This window comes from Neovison vison, chromosome 4 (assembly GCF_020171115.1).
Source record: "Neovison vison isolate M4711 chromosome 4, ASM_NN_V1, whole genome shotgun sequence".
NCBI lineage: Eukaryota > Metazoa > Chordata > Mammalia > Carnivora > Mustelidae > Neogale > Neogale vison.
In genome coordinates this window covers 16238517-16253590 of record NC_058094.1, presented here as the reverse complement: position 1 = coordinate 16253590, position 15074 = coordinate 16238517, and the positions used below count along the sequence as shown (strand labels likewise).

General features: G+C 32.7%; 1 protein-coding gene across 1 annotated transcript in view; it reads right to left on the bottom strand.

Moving 5' to 3' along the window:
- Positions 1-15074, bottom strand: part of TMEM65 (transmembrane protein 65) — a 72694-nt gene that overhangs the window by 8589 nt on the left and 49031 nt on the right. The window contains exons 2-6 of the mRNA XM_044244988.1: positions 12674-12718; positions 9714-9781; positions 5070-5124; positions 4210-4252; positions 1345-1450 (exon numbers count right to left, since the gene is read on the bottom strand). Of these exons, the coding sequence (XP_044100923.1) occupies positions 1345-1450; positions 4210-4252; positions 5070-5124; positions 9714-9781; positions 12674-12718 (317 nt within the window). The remainder of the gene's footprint in view (positions 1-1344; positions 1451-4209; positions 4253-5069; positions 5125-9713; positions 9782-12673; positions 12719-15074) is intronic.

Sequence of the window (15074 nt, the reverse complement as noted above, 5' to 3'; positions counted from 1 at the left end):
CTTTGTATGATTTTTACAAAGAAATAGTTAAGTCTAATGTGGAGCCCGAGATGTGCATTTCTAACAAGTTTCCAGGTAGTGTTGACCCTGCTGACATTACACTTTGAGAAGCACCATCCTGTATAATCTCACTTTCTCCCGTGGTTTTAACTATCACCTTTTCAGTGAGGCCTGCAGACCCTCCTATTTAATCCTGCAAGCTGTCTCCATAGCAGCACTCCCAACCTCTTTTACCCTACTCTGTTTTCTTTTTTTCTTTAATTCCTTTAAAATTTGTGAATTTCTAGTACATCAGATTTTTTTTATTATCTTCTCTCCACTGGTAGAAGGTCAGACCCACCAGAAAAAAAGATCTTGTTTCGTTAACCAATATATTCAAAACTCCTACATATGTACTACGCATACAGCAAGTAAACAATGAATTTTGTTGAATGATTAATAATACTAATCATCTCTAATTCAGACCTAACTCTTCACTTTTAATCCAAATGCCTCTCAAATTCAACTTTATCGAATTGAAAAAAATCCCTTACTAACTTGTCCTTCCTCTTTTTCTTCTTGACTTAAATGGTGGCATCGTGATACATCTAGTTTCCTTCCTATTTAAGTCTTCACTAGAATGCCATCACCTAAGGTATGAGGTTCAACCTCCTTAGTAGAGCTTATACAATGTCTTTCCTGTCTGATCTATTCTTACTTCTCCAGTGCTATTTCCTGCTGCTGCTTCCCTCTTCAACTACTACATTTTATGGTCCAGCAATACCCTAATTTCTTGTATTTCTCTGAACATACCCCGTTTTTATCATGTCTTTCTACCTCCTAGTCAATGTACTCAGATTCTCTTGTTCACCTAGTAAACATCTCATCAATAACACAAAAATCAGCTGAGATCCAATTTTCACCAAGAAATCTTCCCACCAAAAGAAATTTCTCCCCACAACATATTAATTCTCTTACTTTGCTATTGCTATATCTAGTGCATAATTCTATAACTGCATATGCCACACTAAATTATAGTTTGTTTACAGGTCCGGTTCTTCACCTAAATAATTCTTAAAAATAACTGCAATTTATATTCATTTTATGTCCTTCAGTCTCTACTATATGACAGATATTCCTTAACATTAACTGAATCATATCAAGACTATTCTAAAAATCAAGTATACCTACAAAAAATAGACAATAAAAAATTATTGTTCTTCTGAAAACTGCCAAAGCTTAGACAATTTTTCTAAAAACTCCACTCAAATCAATTTAGTCTTAAATTTCTCAAAAGGATTGAATTATACATTATCTTATTCTGGCTACCTGAATGCATTATCATAAACCATATACAGTACTTACAAAATGTGTACTAACACGTGTTTGCCACATGTCCACTTGCTTTGGTGTAAGATCAGGAATTGATAGGCCTAATCTGGAAGCCAAAGCTTCAACATAACCTGCAAGTCTTTAAAAAAACACAAGGACAGAATATAAGTTTTTAAAGAGACACACAAATGTCCTCAGATAATAAACAAATTGCTCCAAAAAAAAAAAGATAATTTTACACCTGTAACTGGCACTCTAAAAATGGTATAAATGCTTACTTATAATTTCCATTTTTATTGTGCATAAATATACAGTTTAAAAATATTTTAATATTAATATTTTCATACATAAACTAATTGACTTAAAGCAAATACTCTTATTTTATTTTATTTATTTATTTTTTTTGAGAGAGAGCAAGCAACGGGGTTGGGAGGGTGGAAGAGGGGCCAAGGGAGAGGAAGACAGAATCTCAAGCAGGCTTTACACCCAATGCACAGCCTGACACAAGGCTCAATCTCACGACCCAGATATCACGACCTGAGCTGAAATCAAGATTCAGATGCTCAGTGGGCGCCTGGGTGGCTCAGTGGGTTAAGCCGCTGCCTTCGGCTCAGGTCATGATCTCAGGGTCCTGGGATCGAGTCCCGCATTGGGCTCTCTGCTCAGCAGGGAGCCTGCTTCCCTTCCTCTCTCTCTGCCTGCCTCTCTGCCTACTTGTGATCTCTCTCTGTCAAATAAATAAATAAAATCTTTAAAAAAAAAAAAAAAGATTCAGATGCTCGGGGCGCCTGGATGGATCAGTTGGTTAAGTGTCTGCCTTAGGCTCAGGTCATGATCCCAGGGTCCTGGGTCTGAGCACTGCATGGAGCTCCCTGTTCAGCAGAGAGCCTGCTTCTCTCTTTACCTCTGTGACTCTCCCTGATTGTGAGGGCACTCTCTGTGTCAGATAATAAATAAAATCTAAAAAAAAGATCCTTAACTGACTGAGCCACCCAGGCACCCCTCTCTCTTATTTTAAAAGATCATTTCAAGGTATAATAAAAAAAAAAAACTTGCAATAAAATCATAGTCATGCACTCCAAATTAATTATGGAGCACTGGGTGTGGTGAAAAAATAATGAATACTGTTTTTCTGAAAATAAATAAATTAATTTATTAGGAAAAAAAAAAAAGCAAAGCACGTTAACATATGCTACTAGATGGGGGCGCCTGGGTGGTTGAGGTGGTTAAGCATCTGCCCTTGGCTTGGGTCATAATCCCAGGGTTCTGGGATCGAGTCCCACATCGGGCTCCCTGCTTGTTGGGAAGTCTGCTTCTCCCTTTCCCTCTGCCCCTTTTCCTGCTCGTGCTCTCTCTCGCCCACTCTCTCTCACACATAAATAAATAAAACCTTTTAAAAAACAAACCATGATATTAGATTGATATACTAAGAAAAACAGACTAGAACTTTCAGGGAAATCTCAAGTATTTATTTCCCATCAGTTATTGGATATAAACTCACTTTGTCAACTGTAAGAAAGAAAAAAATATGGATCCCAATATCAGATATGTTAACTTCTAAAAAAACCTGCATACCTAAGAGTCAAGAAAATGTATTTGTTATTTAATGATATTTTTTAAAGGCAGAGGAGAAATAGTTTTTAAATATAAAGACTCCCAACAAAATCTTATCTCTAATCGAAAATAACTAATTAATGATATAATCTAAAATTAAATGGCCTTAAAATCTATCAGACCACTTAGTTCTATTATATATAAAAAGCTATCACAGTAGCTGTGACATTACATTAACATTAATGTTGAAAATGGGGAAACAGAATGTGTAAGGGGTGATATCATTATAGATTTATGTCAGAAATTGGAGAAATATAAAATTTATGCCCTGGTCCAAAACCAAGAAACTCTGTGTTTTAACAGTAGCTTTGGCCCCAAACTCTAGTACAGAAGTCTAATACACAGGGTCAGATCACTTATGAAGCCACCTTTTCCTAGATTATAAGGCTAAGTAAACTTCTGGTAGGCCCAAATCCAAATCTCAAAACTTACCACTCTCATGAACCATGGAAGGAAAAAACAGAGCCAAAGACTGAGCAAAAAAGAGTATGTTTATTACAATAATTAATGCCAAGTTGGTCTAACTTATACTTCCCAGGCTTCCTCAAGCTCAGGAGGCAGCCCAGGCCACGTGTTGCTTGGAAGACAGAATGTAAAATAAGAAAGAGAGAAAGCTGGCCTTTTCTAAGTAGACATTCTCACTTTATTTCATCATTCCAGCCACACAGAATAAAGAGAGCAAAAACTGGTCAAACCCATGTATGCTCTGGCATTATTCCTTCTGAAAGCTCCTCTCTCGAGAAAACATGCCCAGTCAGTATCCTCATATTTGAACCATATCTCTTATCTTTGAGCTTAATGGGAGAAGAGTGGGGTGAAATAATGATGGGGTTCTTGGTTTTAATTTTTTTAATTTTAATTTATTTTATTAATTTTAATTTAACTTTATATGGTTTTAATTCTTTAATTTTAATTCTTGGTTTTAATTCTGTCTCACTTTGGAAATGTCTATCAAAAATACATATGAATACTTCAGTAATGCCTACATTACAGTTGTTTTAGAAAAACTTTTAGCATGTATCAATCTCTTGAGAAGATTTTAAACACAAATTCCGGGTCCCTAAACCCAGAGAAACAAGTTCCAAGGCATAAACCAGGCATTTGTATTTGATGCACACCAAAGATTTAGTACTACTGATTTAGAAATGTTAAACTTAAAACTTTAGTTTGAAAACACACAAAAAAAAGTCCCATATTTTTTATCGTTCTCAATTAAAACACGGGGAAGAGAAAGAGGGCAAGGTCAGAATACACATGCACAAATGAATAAATGAATGGACCTACCCAAGTCCAGCTAAATCTGACACAAGATTTCCTAAAGCAGCAGCTAAAAAAGTGAGAAGTGGATAAGTGAATTGTTACATGGAAGTCAGAAAAATCATTATAATACATCACTATATCATCAATGAAGCACTCTATCATCTGGAAGAGTAATCACAAGTTTCTGAAACTACAACAGCTATGTATCCAAAGTTACTCATTGCATAGCTCTGAACTTCAAGATTTCAAAATAGAACACAAGTCTTTTGGGATATAATGTTCTCCTTCCAACAAGTAGTAGGTTTTTTCTGTTGTGGCAGCCATTTGGAAACCATTTTGGTTTCAATACCTATACAGTATTTTGTGTATCCTTCATTATATTTAAGGAGATTTGGATATTTGGAAGTTAAGGTAAACCTTTATGCATAGCTCTGAAATTTGAGAAAATCACAGAGAAGAAACAAAGTTTCACCATCATGAAAAACAGAATGGTAACTAGGGGAAAGAAAGTAATAGAGCCAATCTTATATTTCCTTCTTTGATGTTCCTAAACAATTTGAAAATAAATGAGTAGAAACAAGAGCACAAAGGTTTTGGGGTAACAGTGAATTAAGAGAAAAATTTATTTTAATATAGTCAGTATAGCATTGTTACTCATTAACATTAAGTACCTAAAATTTCTCAGGAAAAAGGTGCTAATATACAACATTAAGAATCTGAAGAACAGGATTAGGTAGACAAATAGACATTTCAATGAGTAAACTTATTTAAATAAATCATCCTCTTCTAAGTCCAACCTGCTATTTATAAATATATAAATATTAATATTTATAAAATATTTTATAAATATATGGACAATGGAATAATAATGACTTATTAAATACCTGCCATAGTTGAAATTCCCAAAATAATTCCAATAGACATCTCAATATGGGTTCCCTGAAAAATGATTACAAAGAAATTAATTTAAAAATTAATGCTGAAGTGACTGTAAAAAAGAGCAAAGTCTTAATGTAAACAGATAAACTGCTTAAGCCAACAGGTTACTGCAGCAAAATTATATATATAAAATATGCCAAAATATTCATATAATACAGTAATGCATTTAACTATTAAATATATGCATTCATGCAAAACAACATCAGTATCATTTGATTTATTAAAATCAGGCTTTTATAAAAAATAAAAATAGCAACAAACACAATTATAATAAAAACAGCAATATAACTCATTGTTAAAAATCTAGAATTTGTATTTTCCAACAACAAAGATAGATTCTTTAAACCTCTTGGAACACAAAGACCAACTCTCCTAATTTTAAATCTTAATTTAAGCTGTTATTTAAGCTATCAAAAGAGTAAAAAAAAAAAAAAAAAGACTAAACTAATTTCTAGGGCCCCAAGAGATCACAGACTTCAAAAATTCTCTTGTAACACTGAGTACTTTAACCATTAAGTAGTGAGACTATATGATACATTTATGAGCAACAACAGTAATTTGTACAATAGATAGAGCCTCAGTAAAAAACAAGGTTCTGAGTTTACTGAGAGAGTTTCAGAATTTCCACACCCATCCCATTCCCTATAGACAAGAGGCACTCATATTTTTACTTCCATTTTAAAGAGAAGGAACCAGGGGTGCTTGGGTGGCACAGTGGGTTAAAGCCTCTGCCTTTGGCTCAGGTCATGATCCCAGAGTCCTAGGATCGAGCCCCACATCAGGCTCTCTGCTTAGCAGGGAGCCTTGCTTCCCCCAACTCTGCCTGCCTCTCTGCCTGCTTGTGATCTCTGTCTGTCAAATAAATAAATAAATAATCTTAAAAAAAATAATAAAGAGAAGGAACTGAAATGAAGAAGATTAAACTATTCTAATGGGTTACTACAAAGAATAAAGAAGAAATCCTATGATCTATTGTGCTAACTGAGCTCTAATACTTAGCCAGTGCTGCCTTAAGTAGACTTAATTTTCCTCCTGAATACTGATGCTTGAAAATTTCTAAATAAATTTTAAAATCACAATGGTACTTATGGAGGATAAAAAGGAATGTCCCATCCAGTATATAAAAATATTACATTACTCAATTATTTATAAAACTGAGGAGAAGCTGCGTTAAGTTTCCTCATTTTCCTCTCACCTAGGTCTTTTGGTTCCATCTCTTTAAAACACAATTCTTGGGGTGCCTGGGTGGCTCAGTCAGTTAAGCGGCTGCCTTAACTGGAGTCGTGATTCCAGGGCCCTGGGATTGAGTCCCACGTTGGGCCCTCTGTTCAGTGGGGAGCCTGGTTCTCCCTCTCCCTCTGCCTGCTGCTCTACCTGCTTGTGTGCGTGCTCTCTCTCTCTCAAAATAAATAAATAAAATCTTTTAAAAAATGAAATAAAATTCTTGCTGGATACGGAGAGAACAGCCTGATGCATAAAAGTCCCAGGTATTTAAAATCACAAGGAAGGTTGTGAAGGAACCACATCCCCAAGAAGAACAAAACATGCGTAAGGAATAAAGATGTGTATCTTTATATATAGATGGGGAGAAAAAAAAACCCACACAAAACACTCCAAAAAAAACTGGAGCACTTATATAGAACGAAGGTACCTAACATGTACAGTATATAAAAAATAAATATACCATCTTTAGCAGCAATGAATCACTATCACTAGGAGTGCCCCAGCAAAAATCTGCTTGCTATACATGTGCTTAAAAAGTACTTAGGTGCTTAATCATTTAGTTGAATTTAAGAAACCTGAAGGACCTTCTAATAACATAAAAGCTTCAAATAAAATCGAAGACAGTTTGAGGACAACGAACTACCAGTCTTCACTTTTTCCCACAGTTATTATTCCCAAAGTTTTATTTTGTACATCTAATACTAGTTATCTTAAATTTATATCTGGTTCATCACCTGAGTACAATTAAACTACTCTAGAATTCTAATAAATCCTATTCTAATTAAATTTTAAGAAACATAATCCAAAAAAACCACTAAAATGTCATAAAAAGCAATCCTAGTAATATAAAAATATAATAAACTATGAAACCAAAGGCTGAGTATGGACAGCAGCCAACAATAAAGGTCAGTCTATTACAGGAAGTTACACAGGAATTTGTTTTGATGACTACAACTAGGATAGCAACCAAGAGAGTACAACAGGGAAGAGGAAAACATCAAATGTCAATGACATAATAGAAAAGAAGAATCAAATATTTCCTTAACTTACTATCTTAAAACAGTCATAGCTGTCCCACAATGTTAGGAAGAAATCAGTGTTTTCAAATAATTAAAAGGTGAAAAACATTCTTAAGATAATGATGACTACTTATTTTCCTATGTATAGATTCTAGAGTTGTATTACTTATGTATTTTAGTTTTAGCAGTCTATTTATTATAAAACCTCTTTGGGAAATTTCACTGTCCCTGAACTGGTTTGCAATTATCACTGAATAACAATTTGGCCACACAACTGCTCTTACTCAGGTATTGAAGTCAGTGGTTTAAACATTTATTTCAAAAGTAAAAATTGGTATTATGTCCCTGCAACTGGATTTCAATGTAAACTTCAAGAACATGTGTTATTAACTCGGAGTCAACCATCTCAGACCTGGAAAAATAGTTCACTCTTGGTTATACTATAAGACACAGGCCTGAGTAACAGAAAACAGTAAACCACTTTACAATAATTTGACTCTAGAATGTGTGTGTTTCACTTTGTTCGTAGCTGTATTTAGATGCAGATTATCTGTTACTTCAGATATTTATTTCAAATAAATAATAACACACTGTGAAATGCAGGATCTATGAAGTTACCCAGTTTCCCTATTCTGATCTCTCTTCAAAATCTCTATTCACCCTTCTTTATGCAAAATATATCACCTCAATACTTCCTTGTAGCGAGGATAGTTTTTTTAGTATTTGACTAAGGTCTGTCTTATTGAGATGGAAAAAAACAAATGAATATGAAGGTGGTAGTATGGATACCAGCTGTCAATTAAGACAAACTGAAATACTGAATTGTGTAAAACCTAAAGAAGTACTTGTCACAGAGAAACTTCAATTCAACCAATCTATTTAAGAACACATCAAGTCTTACCTACAGCTTATAAATCCATCATAATGGGGTTTCCATTATAATTAGATACACTTTATTATTTAATAACTATTTAAATAATCTCACCAACTCAAATTTTAGTAATTTCATTGAAAGCAGAGTGGTTCTAAGTTGCTTAATATTCACAGATATATTCTCATATTCGCAGATACATAAATTGGCCAATTCTTATATATATATTAGGAAAAATGTCATGATCAGTCAAAAAACTAGCATTCTGAAATTATATTTTAGAGGCTCTTGCCAGGCTGTTTTGCTAAAGAACTACACAATGGGTGCTTCCACATTCAAGCTGTGTGCACGCTAGAGTACCTGCTGTGAATATTTAGGCAGCAAGATACCTTCCTATTATATGAACACAGGTGAGCAGCCAGACTTTCTGGATAGCCTAGCACTACTAATCTGGATATAAGATGAAACTATATAATAGCAAAAAAAAAAAAAATTCTTTTCAGATATTCTTTTAAGAATTTTAGATATTCTTTAAAGAAATCTTATAATCTACACATGTAAATTTTACTTTTAGTATAATTTTACTGTTTTGAAATCAAATGTTCTATTTACATCCATCTGTAGTACACGTGACCTCCAAGACACTAAAGAAAACCAAAAAAACCCCCTTGCTCTCATATGTATTTTTCTCACAATGATCCCCAAATCATTTTTTTTAAGCAGTCTCCTGCACAACAACTACCATTTACATCATTTTTTTCAAGTTAGAGTCAATGAAGATAGTGGATAGACCAGTGGGCAGTTTTAGAAGACTTGCATTTTAATCCACATATTCATCTCTGACTTTTGAAATTGGACCAATACTGGTATTCATTAACAAAATGTATCACTCAATGGTAGGAAAGGTAAAGAAGCCTTCTCAGGGACTAAACACTCTTAAGGAACACACTGACATTAAAATAACCACAGCGAAGGGGAACTTTTTTTTAACACTACAATGGAACAAAGACAAAAATGAGATATATTCAGTATTCTCAACTAAAATTTAAAATACCTTTAGGTCAAATAGACTACATCAAAACACCCTTTAAGACAATTCTCCATGGGAAAACTAAACAAGGAACTAACCAAATAACATATATGTGATGAGAACGGTCAATAAAATTAAAGAACGTCAGAAAATTTTATATACTTTTTCCTTGAATAAGAATGTTTAAACTAGAACAGAATAATATTGACCTAATAACTATGTGTTTATTATGGTCAATGGTTTGCCAAAAGTCTTAATGATTAATACATGTAATGCCTTAAAACTGAACGATAGTCTAATTAACATGAAATATAGTAAAAAGTAGCCTTGTTCATTATGATGTTAATTAAAATCTTATAGCCAGGATATATAAATTATTAGGAAAATTTTGACTACACTAATTGCTTTACTAACTGAAAATAGAAGGGCAAAAGAAAGAACTTACTGCAACAATCATTATTGCATTATCCAAAAAGCCAAACCCTATGAAAGGTATCGCATTGTGGATGAATACTGAAAAACATCAAAAACAGAAAATATATTTTAGGATTTCTATAACTTTAAATGAGAACACAGACCATATGATTAAAATCTCCTAAACAGATTTGACAACCTTTGAAATTTGCTTTTAATTCCCCATAGCCAAAAGATTCTACTCCTGCTATAAGCTTAATTACTTCCTAAAAGCTACACTAGGGAAACAAAACAAAATTAAAAAACACGTAACATGTAAAAATAACTGTGTTAGATTTCTGGGTTGTTTTCTTACTAGCTACACATACAAAGAACTAGAGTTAACAGCAGAACATATAAGTAAATACATATTACAAGTACCATGTTTTACCTGTTTAATTGCTATTGATACCAATCTGTTTCTTATACCTAAAAACTGATATCATAAAATTAATATCCATGTTAGAAATAATAAAAAATACCCTGAATCAAATTTCAGGGAAGCTAAATGGTCAATTTTACTCACTAAACAATTTTTGAACAAATGTGAGAAAAATGTGATCATCTCATCTATATTCACCATCTATATGCAGTCTTTTCCCCCCTCACAATATTGGTATCCCTGAAAGCTTTCAAAAACTATTTGATTTAAATCAAAATGTAATTTGGCTTCCTCCTAACAGATAAGATAAGATAGATAAGATAGATCTTATCTATCTAATACAGAATCTGAATGAGCTGACATAATAAAAGTGTAACTAGGAAGACTAGTATCTACATATTTTTTAAACATTCAGCCTCACTTTTTTCATATTTGCATCTTCAGCACATTGCAGAATGCATAGTGCATTGCAGACACTTAATGAACATTAGTTAATTAAGTTGAGGACCACTAACCTGGAAAGGAAGAGAATTCCATATTAAGAGAATTGAAGGCAGACTGTGAAACAGATTAAAAGCTGGGAGAGTTAAAAGACTTGATTCTGATTCATCTATAAAATTGCCAAGACATAGCCAACATCAATTCAACTGATGACTTTTTTAGATAAACATCAAACTTGTGAGTTTTATAACATATCCAGCAAATAGTTCCTTAAGTGAATTGGTTGTGTGTGTTCAGTGACTTTAGAATGTTTTTCTTTTTAATGCAGTTAAGTCCAAGTGTTAATTAAAATATAATCCAGAAGTTATTAAAGTTTGACATTACTCTAGCAAGTGCTGCACCAACCCAGGAAAGGCTAATAAGCAGTAAACAAAACAAAACAAAGAAACACTCTACCCAAAACCACTACTGAAGACTAAGGTCACAGGAAAAGGGTATATGTATCCTAGGTCATTTCAGATTTCTTCTTGTTATCAAATAAGAATGTTCAAGATAAAAAGTAGCATTTTTTTAATTATAAAGAAAATTATTTTTAAAAGGTATTATTTTAAAAGCTATTAAAGATGGTAAAAATCAAATAGCGGATTAATCAAATGGGATTTTTCAATTAAAGAGTCAAGTCTTGGGGCACCTGGGTGGCTCAGTGGGTTAAGCCTCTGCCTTCAGCTCAGGTCTTGGCCTTGGGGTCCTGGGATCGAGCCCCGCATAGAGCTCTCTGCTCAGTGAGGAGCCTGCTTCCCGCTCTCTCTGCCTGCCTCTCTTGTCTACTTGTGATCTCTCTCTCTCTCTCTCTCTCTCTCTGTCAAATAAATAAATAAATAAACAAATAAAATCTTAAAAAAAATAAAGAGTCTAGTCTGAGTTCTTTGACTTTGTCCAAGTCTAGTTGCTTAACTATTAGACATTCAAACTTTTATAATAAGCAACTTTAAAGAATAAAATATATCATGCGTTTATGCTTAGACCTAAATAAGTGTGTCCTATAAGTAAAAAATTTATCAACACAAAGGAAAAAATGCAATTTTCAAATTGTTAAATAAACATGTATAGACATTCCATCGGGCATTAGTTATAAAGATATGTAAGACTTGGTTACCAACCCTCAAGAAGTTTGGGTATGATAACATACCATATCAACAGTTAACTTCAACAGAACCAAAAAACTGATAATAGTACTATCCATTGTTATGAACATGAATTTGCATGAACCTAGGATAGTAGGATCAGGAAAAGCTACCAAGAGAAGAAAAGTCTTAACGAATTCTTAAATGTATTTGGGAAAAGTTATTATTTCTAATATAAATTATACTCTACCTCTTGGAGAAAAAAGAACTGGGTAGTTAATTAAGTTTTAAAAAATCTTGTAAATTTGCCCTCCAGTATCTAATGATCTCCTATTAATTTGTGATTTCTTCAATTTCCTTTGGGAAATACTACTCTCTAACAACAAATCACATCTAGTATTTAGCTTTCAGGTGAAAGCTGAACAAGCTACTTGAATTCACTGTACTGCTAAAATATTCTCTTCTTTTGTTGTCTTTATAATAAGACCCCAAACTGTTTTACATTATGCCCGTGTTAGCCTTGCCTATTTATTCCCATCTTAACAGAGTAAAGAAAGTACACCAGCACCATTATAAGCTTCTTCTTCGTGATAGTCTTAAATGAACTTAACTTTCCTCATCATCACAAACAGCAAGCTGTAAGTATTTTCTCCAGCAGAGAACAGTTCTACATAGCTCAGACTTTCTAGTTATGAAATTACCCAACTTAAATCCAAACTAAAGTAAATATATTTTTTTTTCTGGGAATTAAGAAAACCTAACCATAGATATACTTTTAGTTCTAGATGGTGACAACAGTTTAACAATGTTAGATACTATTAATACTATTAGAAATTCCATAATATTGTAATATATTATAAACTTTTTGTTTCAGCATGATAAATAAGATAACCCACTCTACCTGGAAAAATTAAATTTACTCACTCTTCTATATTAATAGAAATGATACCTTTTTTATGTCTAAAAGACAGATGTACAAATATTTAACAATTATAGAACTATTACCATATCTCAGCTGTCCTGGGGTGGGTGGTGCAGCTTCCAACTTTTCTAAAGAGGAAAGATAGGGTTTAGGTCAAGAATTAGTTACTAAGGCATGTTTTCTTTTTTATTACAATAAAAAAATATCAGCAGATTTATAATGTAAAAGAATATCAAAGTTTAATTATAAATTTTTGTACATTAATGGACCAAAGTTATCCACACAGAAAATAATACTTGGTATGGATTAAATTACAAGGCTAGAAAACAAAACTGAACTTTAGTTACAAGTCTACCATGGAACCTATGACCCTGGGTAATCATTAATTTTTCATTTTTGTGTTAAGTCCTTGCATCTATATAATAAGCCTGTTTATATTAATTACAAAAAAAGTCCTCTGAAATATAGCTATCCTTCTTTAAGATACAGTGATAGATGACTTAGGTATTATATATACAAACAAACATTGATAGCAGAAAAAAGAATATTCAAATAAATCTAGATATCCTTTAAAAAACAGAAAATAACATTTTCAAAGCAATATATTACAACAATGACTTCACTGGATTGTGTTCTGTTCCTTAACCTCCCTTGATAATGTGCTGAATATTTTGAGTTTTGAAATCTATATACTATTGGATAATGCAGAATATTCTACACAATAAAATGACCCAAAAAAGTAGGGTGTTATTCAAAATCATAAGTAACAACAAACAATTTATAATATATAGCATAATAAACAAACTCTTCCCAAGTATAAATCAAAGTATCTTTAAGTACCATCACTAAATCTAAAAATTAACATTATAAAGAAGCAATGTATCCAATCTCATAACAATAACCCTCTCACCATTTGTATAAGTACAAGAGCAAGCTATGGTAAAATGGCAGAGAAGATACTTTCTTTATCCTCATCCAGTCCAAAAGAATTACCTGACAGTCTATGGAGAAGAACCCACACCACAGATCACCCTGTTCTAAAGATTTAGTATAACCATACTGTCTAAAGAAGTACATTACAAACTCGATAAATATTTTCTAAAATATTTATTTATAATCTATAACAACATAAGAACTAAAGAATTTAGTTTTAGAAAAGTAAAAAGCAAGTAAGTCTCCACTGATAAATTATATAAAAAAAGAAGTATTGTCCATATTATGAATGGTATTTTACTTAAAACACATAGAGTACCATAATGGTTTTGCAATAAGAAGTACACTAAAATCTTGAGTTTAATCAATTATCATATTATTCAGAAAGTTTTAAGAATGCAAGTTTACGTTTTGTTTTCCCTTTATTTAAATGAGTTATGAAAAGAAGATATACTAATCTTTGCAGAATTTCACATCTGATTAAAATATTCTCTATTTATTGACTAACACCATTACCTCAAAATCAATTTCAAAAGCATGCAAATGGTTTTCCAAATGTTAACAAGGAATATAGGATACCACTGTACTCCACAGAGATTTCTGTTGAAGTAAACATGCAAAAGTGGTTACATACCAGAACTATTTGCTAGTTGCATTACTCTCATCATCACTACAGTTCTGACACTGTGAGGAGAAGTCCTTGTCAGTTGACTGGAACATCTTGAAATACCTAAAAATTCAACAAGCAGGACCTTCCCAATAGAATGAGAATATACAGAGTCCTTGCTTTTACTTCTTCAAATTCCCTACATATTCATATTGAGCAAAATATTGAAAATATTTACAAGTCCTAAGAAGAAAGGATAAGAGGTAGGCAAATGCATAAGGTGCAGCAAAGAGAAAACAACCAAATAATATAATTGATATTCCTAAACTTCCCTTCCTATTACCCGTAAGGGTTAAAAAATTAAAAGTAATGAAAAGATAAATTTTTTTAAAGACTGAGAAAGAGAAAGAAATATGAAGGAGATAGAGCAAGGTGGAAAACCATTGGCACAGAGAGTAAAGTAAAACCAAAGCAGAGGTTCTGCCTCCTGCTTCACAAAGAGTCTATTCAGTAGACTGAAACATGAAAGAAACATTTCCTAGAAAGTGGAAATCATACTGGAAATTATCCACCAAAAATTTTTAAATCATAAATTGACGTTTTGAGGACTCTGACACTGTAAGTTACCTTCTTAACTGAATCAAAACTATATATGTCAGAAGTGAAAAACTTTGGATGTACAATATATAACAGAACTCCATCTTGGAAACAAGCATCTATAGGTTTTAAAAATCTATACAAAATTTTCTTTTGACATATGGTAAACTATTTGTCCTTATATCAGAAATACATTCTAATCTAATGTTTCATTAAGGAGACTTTGGAGTTAGAAAAACTAGTTCTTTCAGTGTGTGTGTGTATGTGTGTGTGTGTGTGTGTGTGTGTGTGTGTAGGTGTTGTGTGTGTGATACACATCACGCTTTCTTCTTTTTCTGAATATCTCA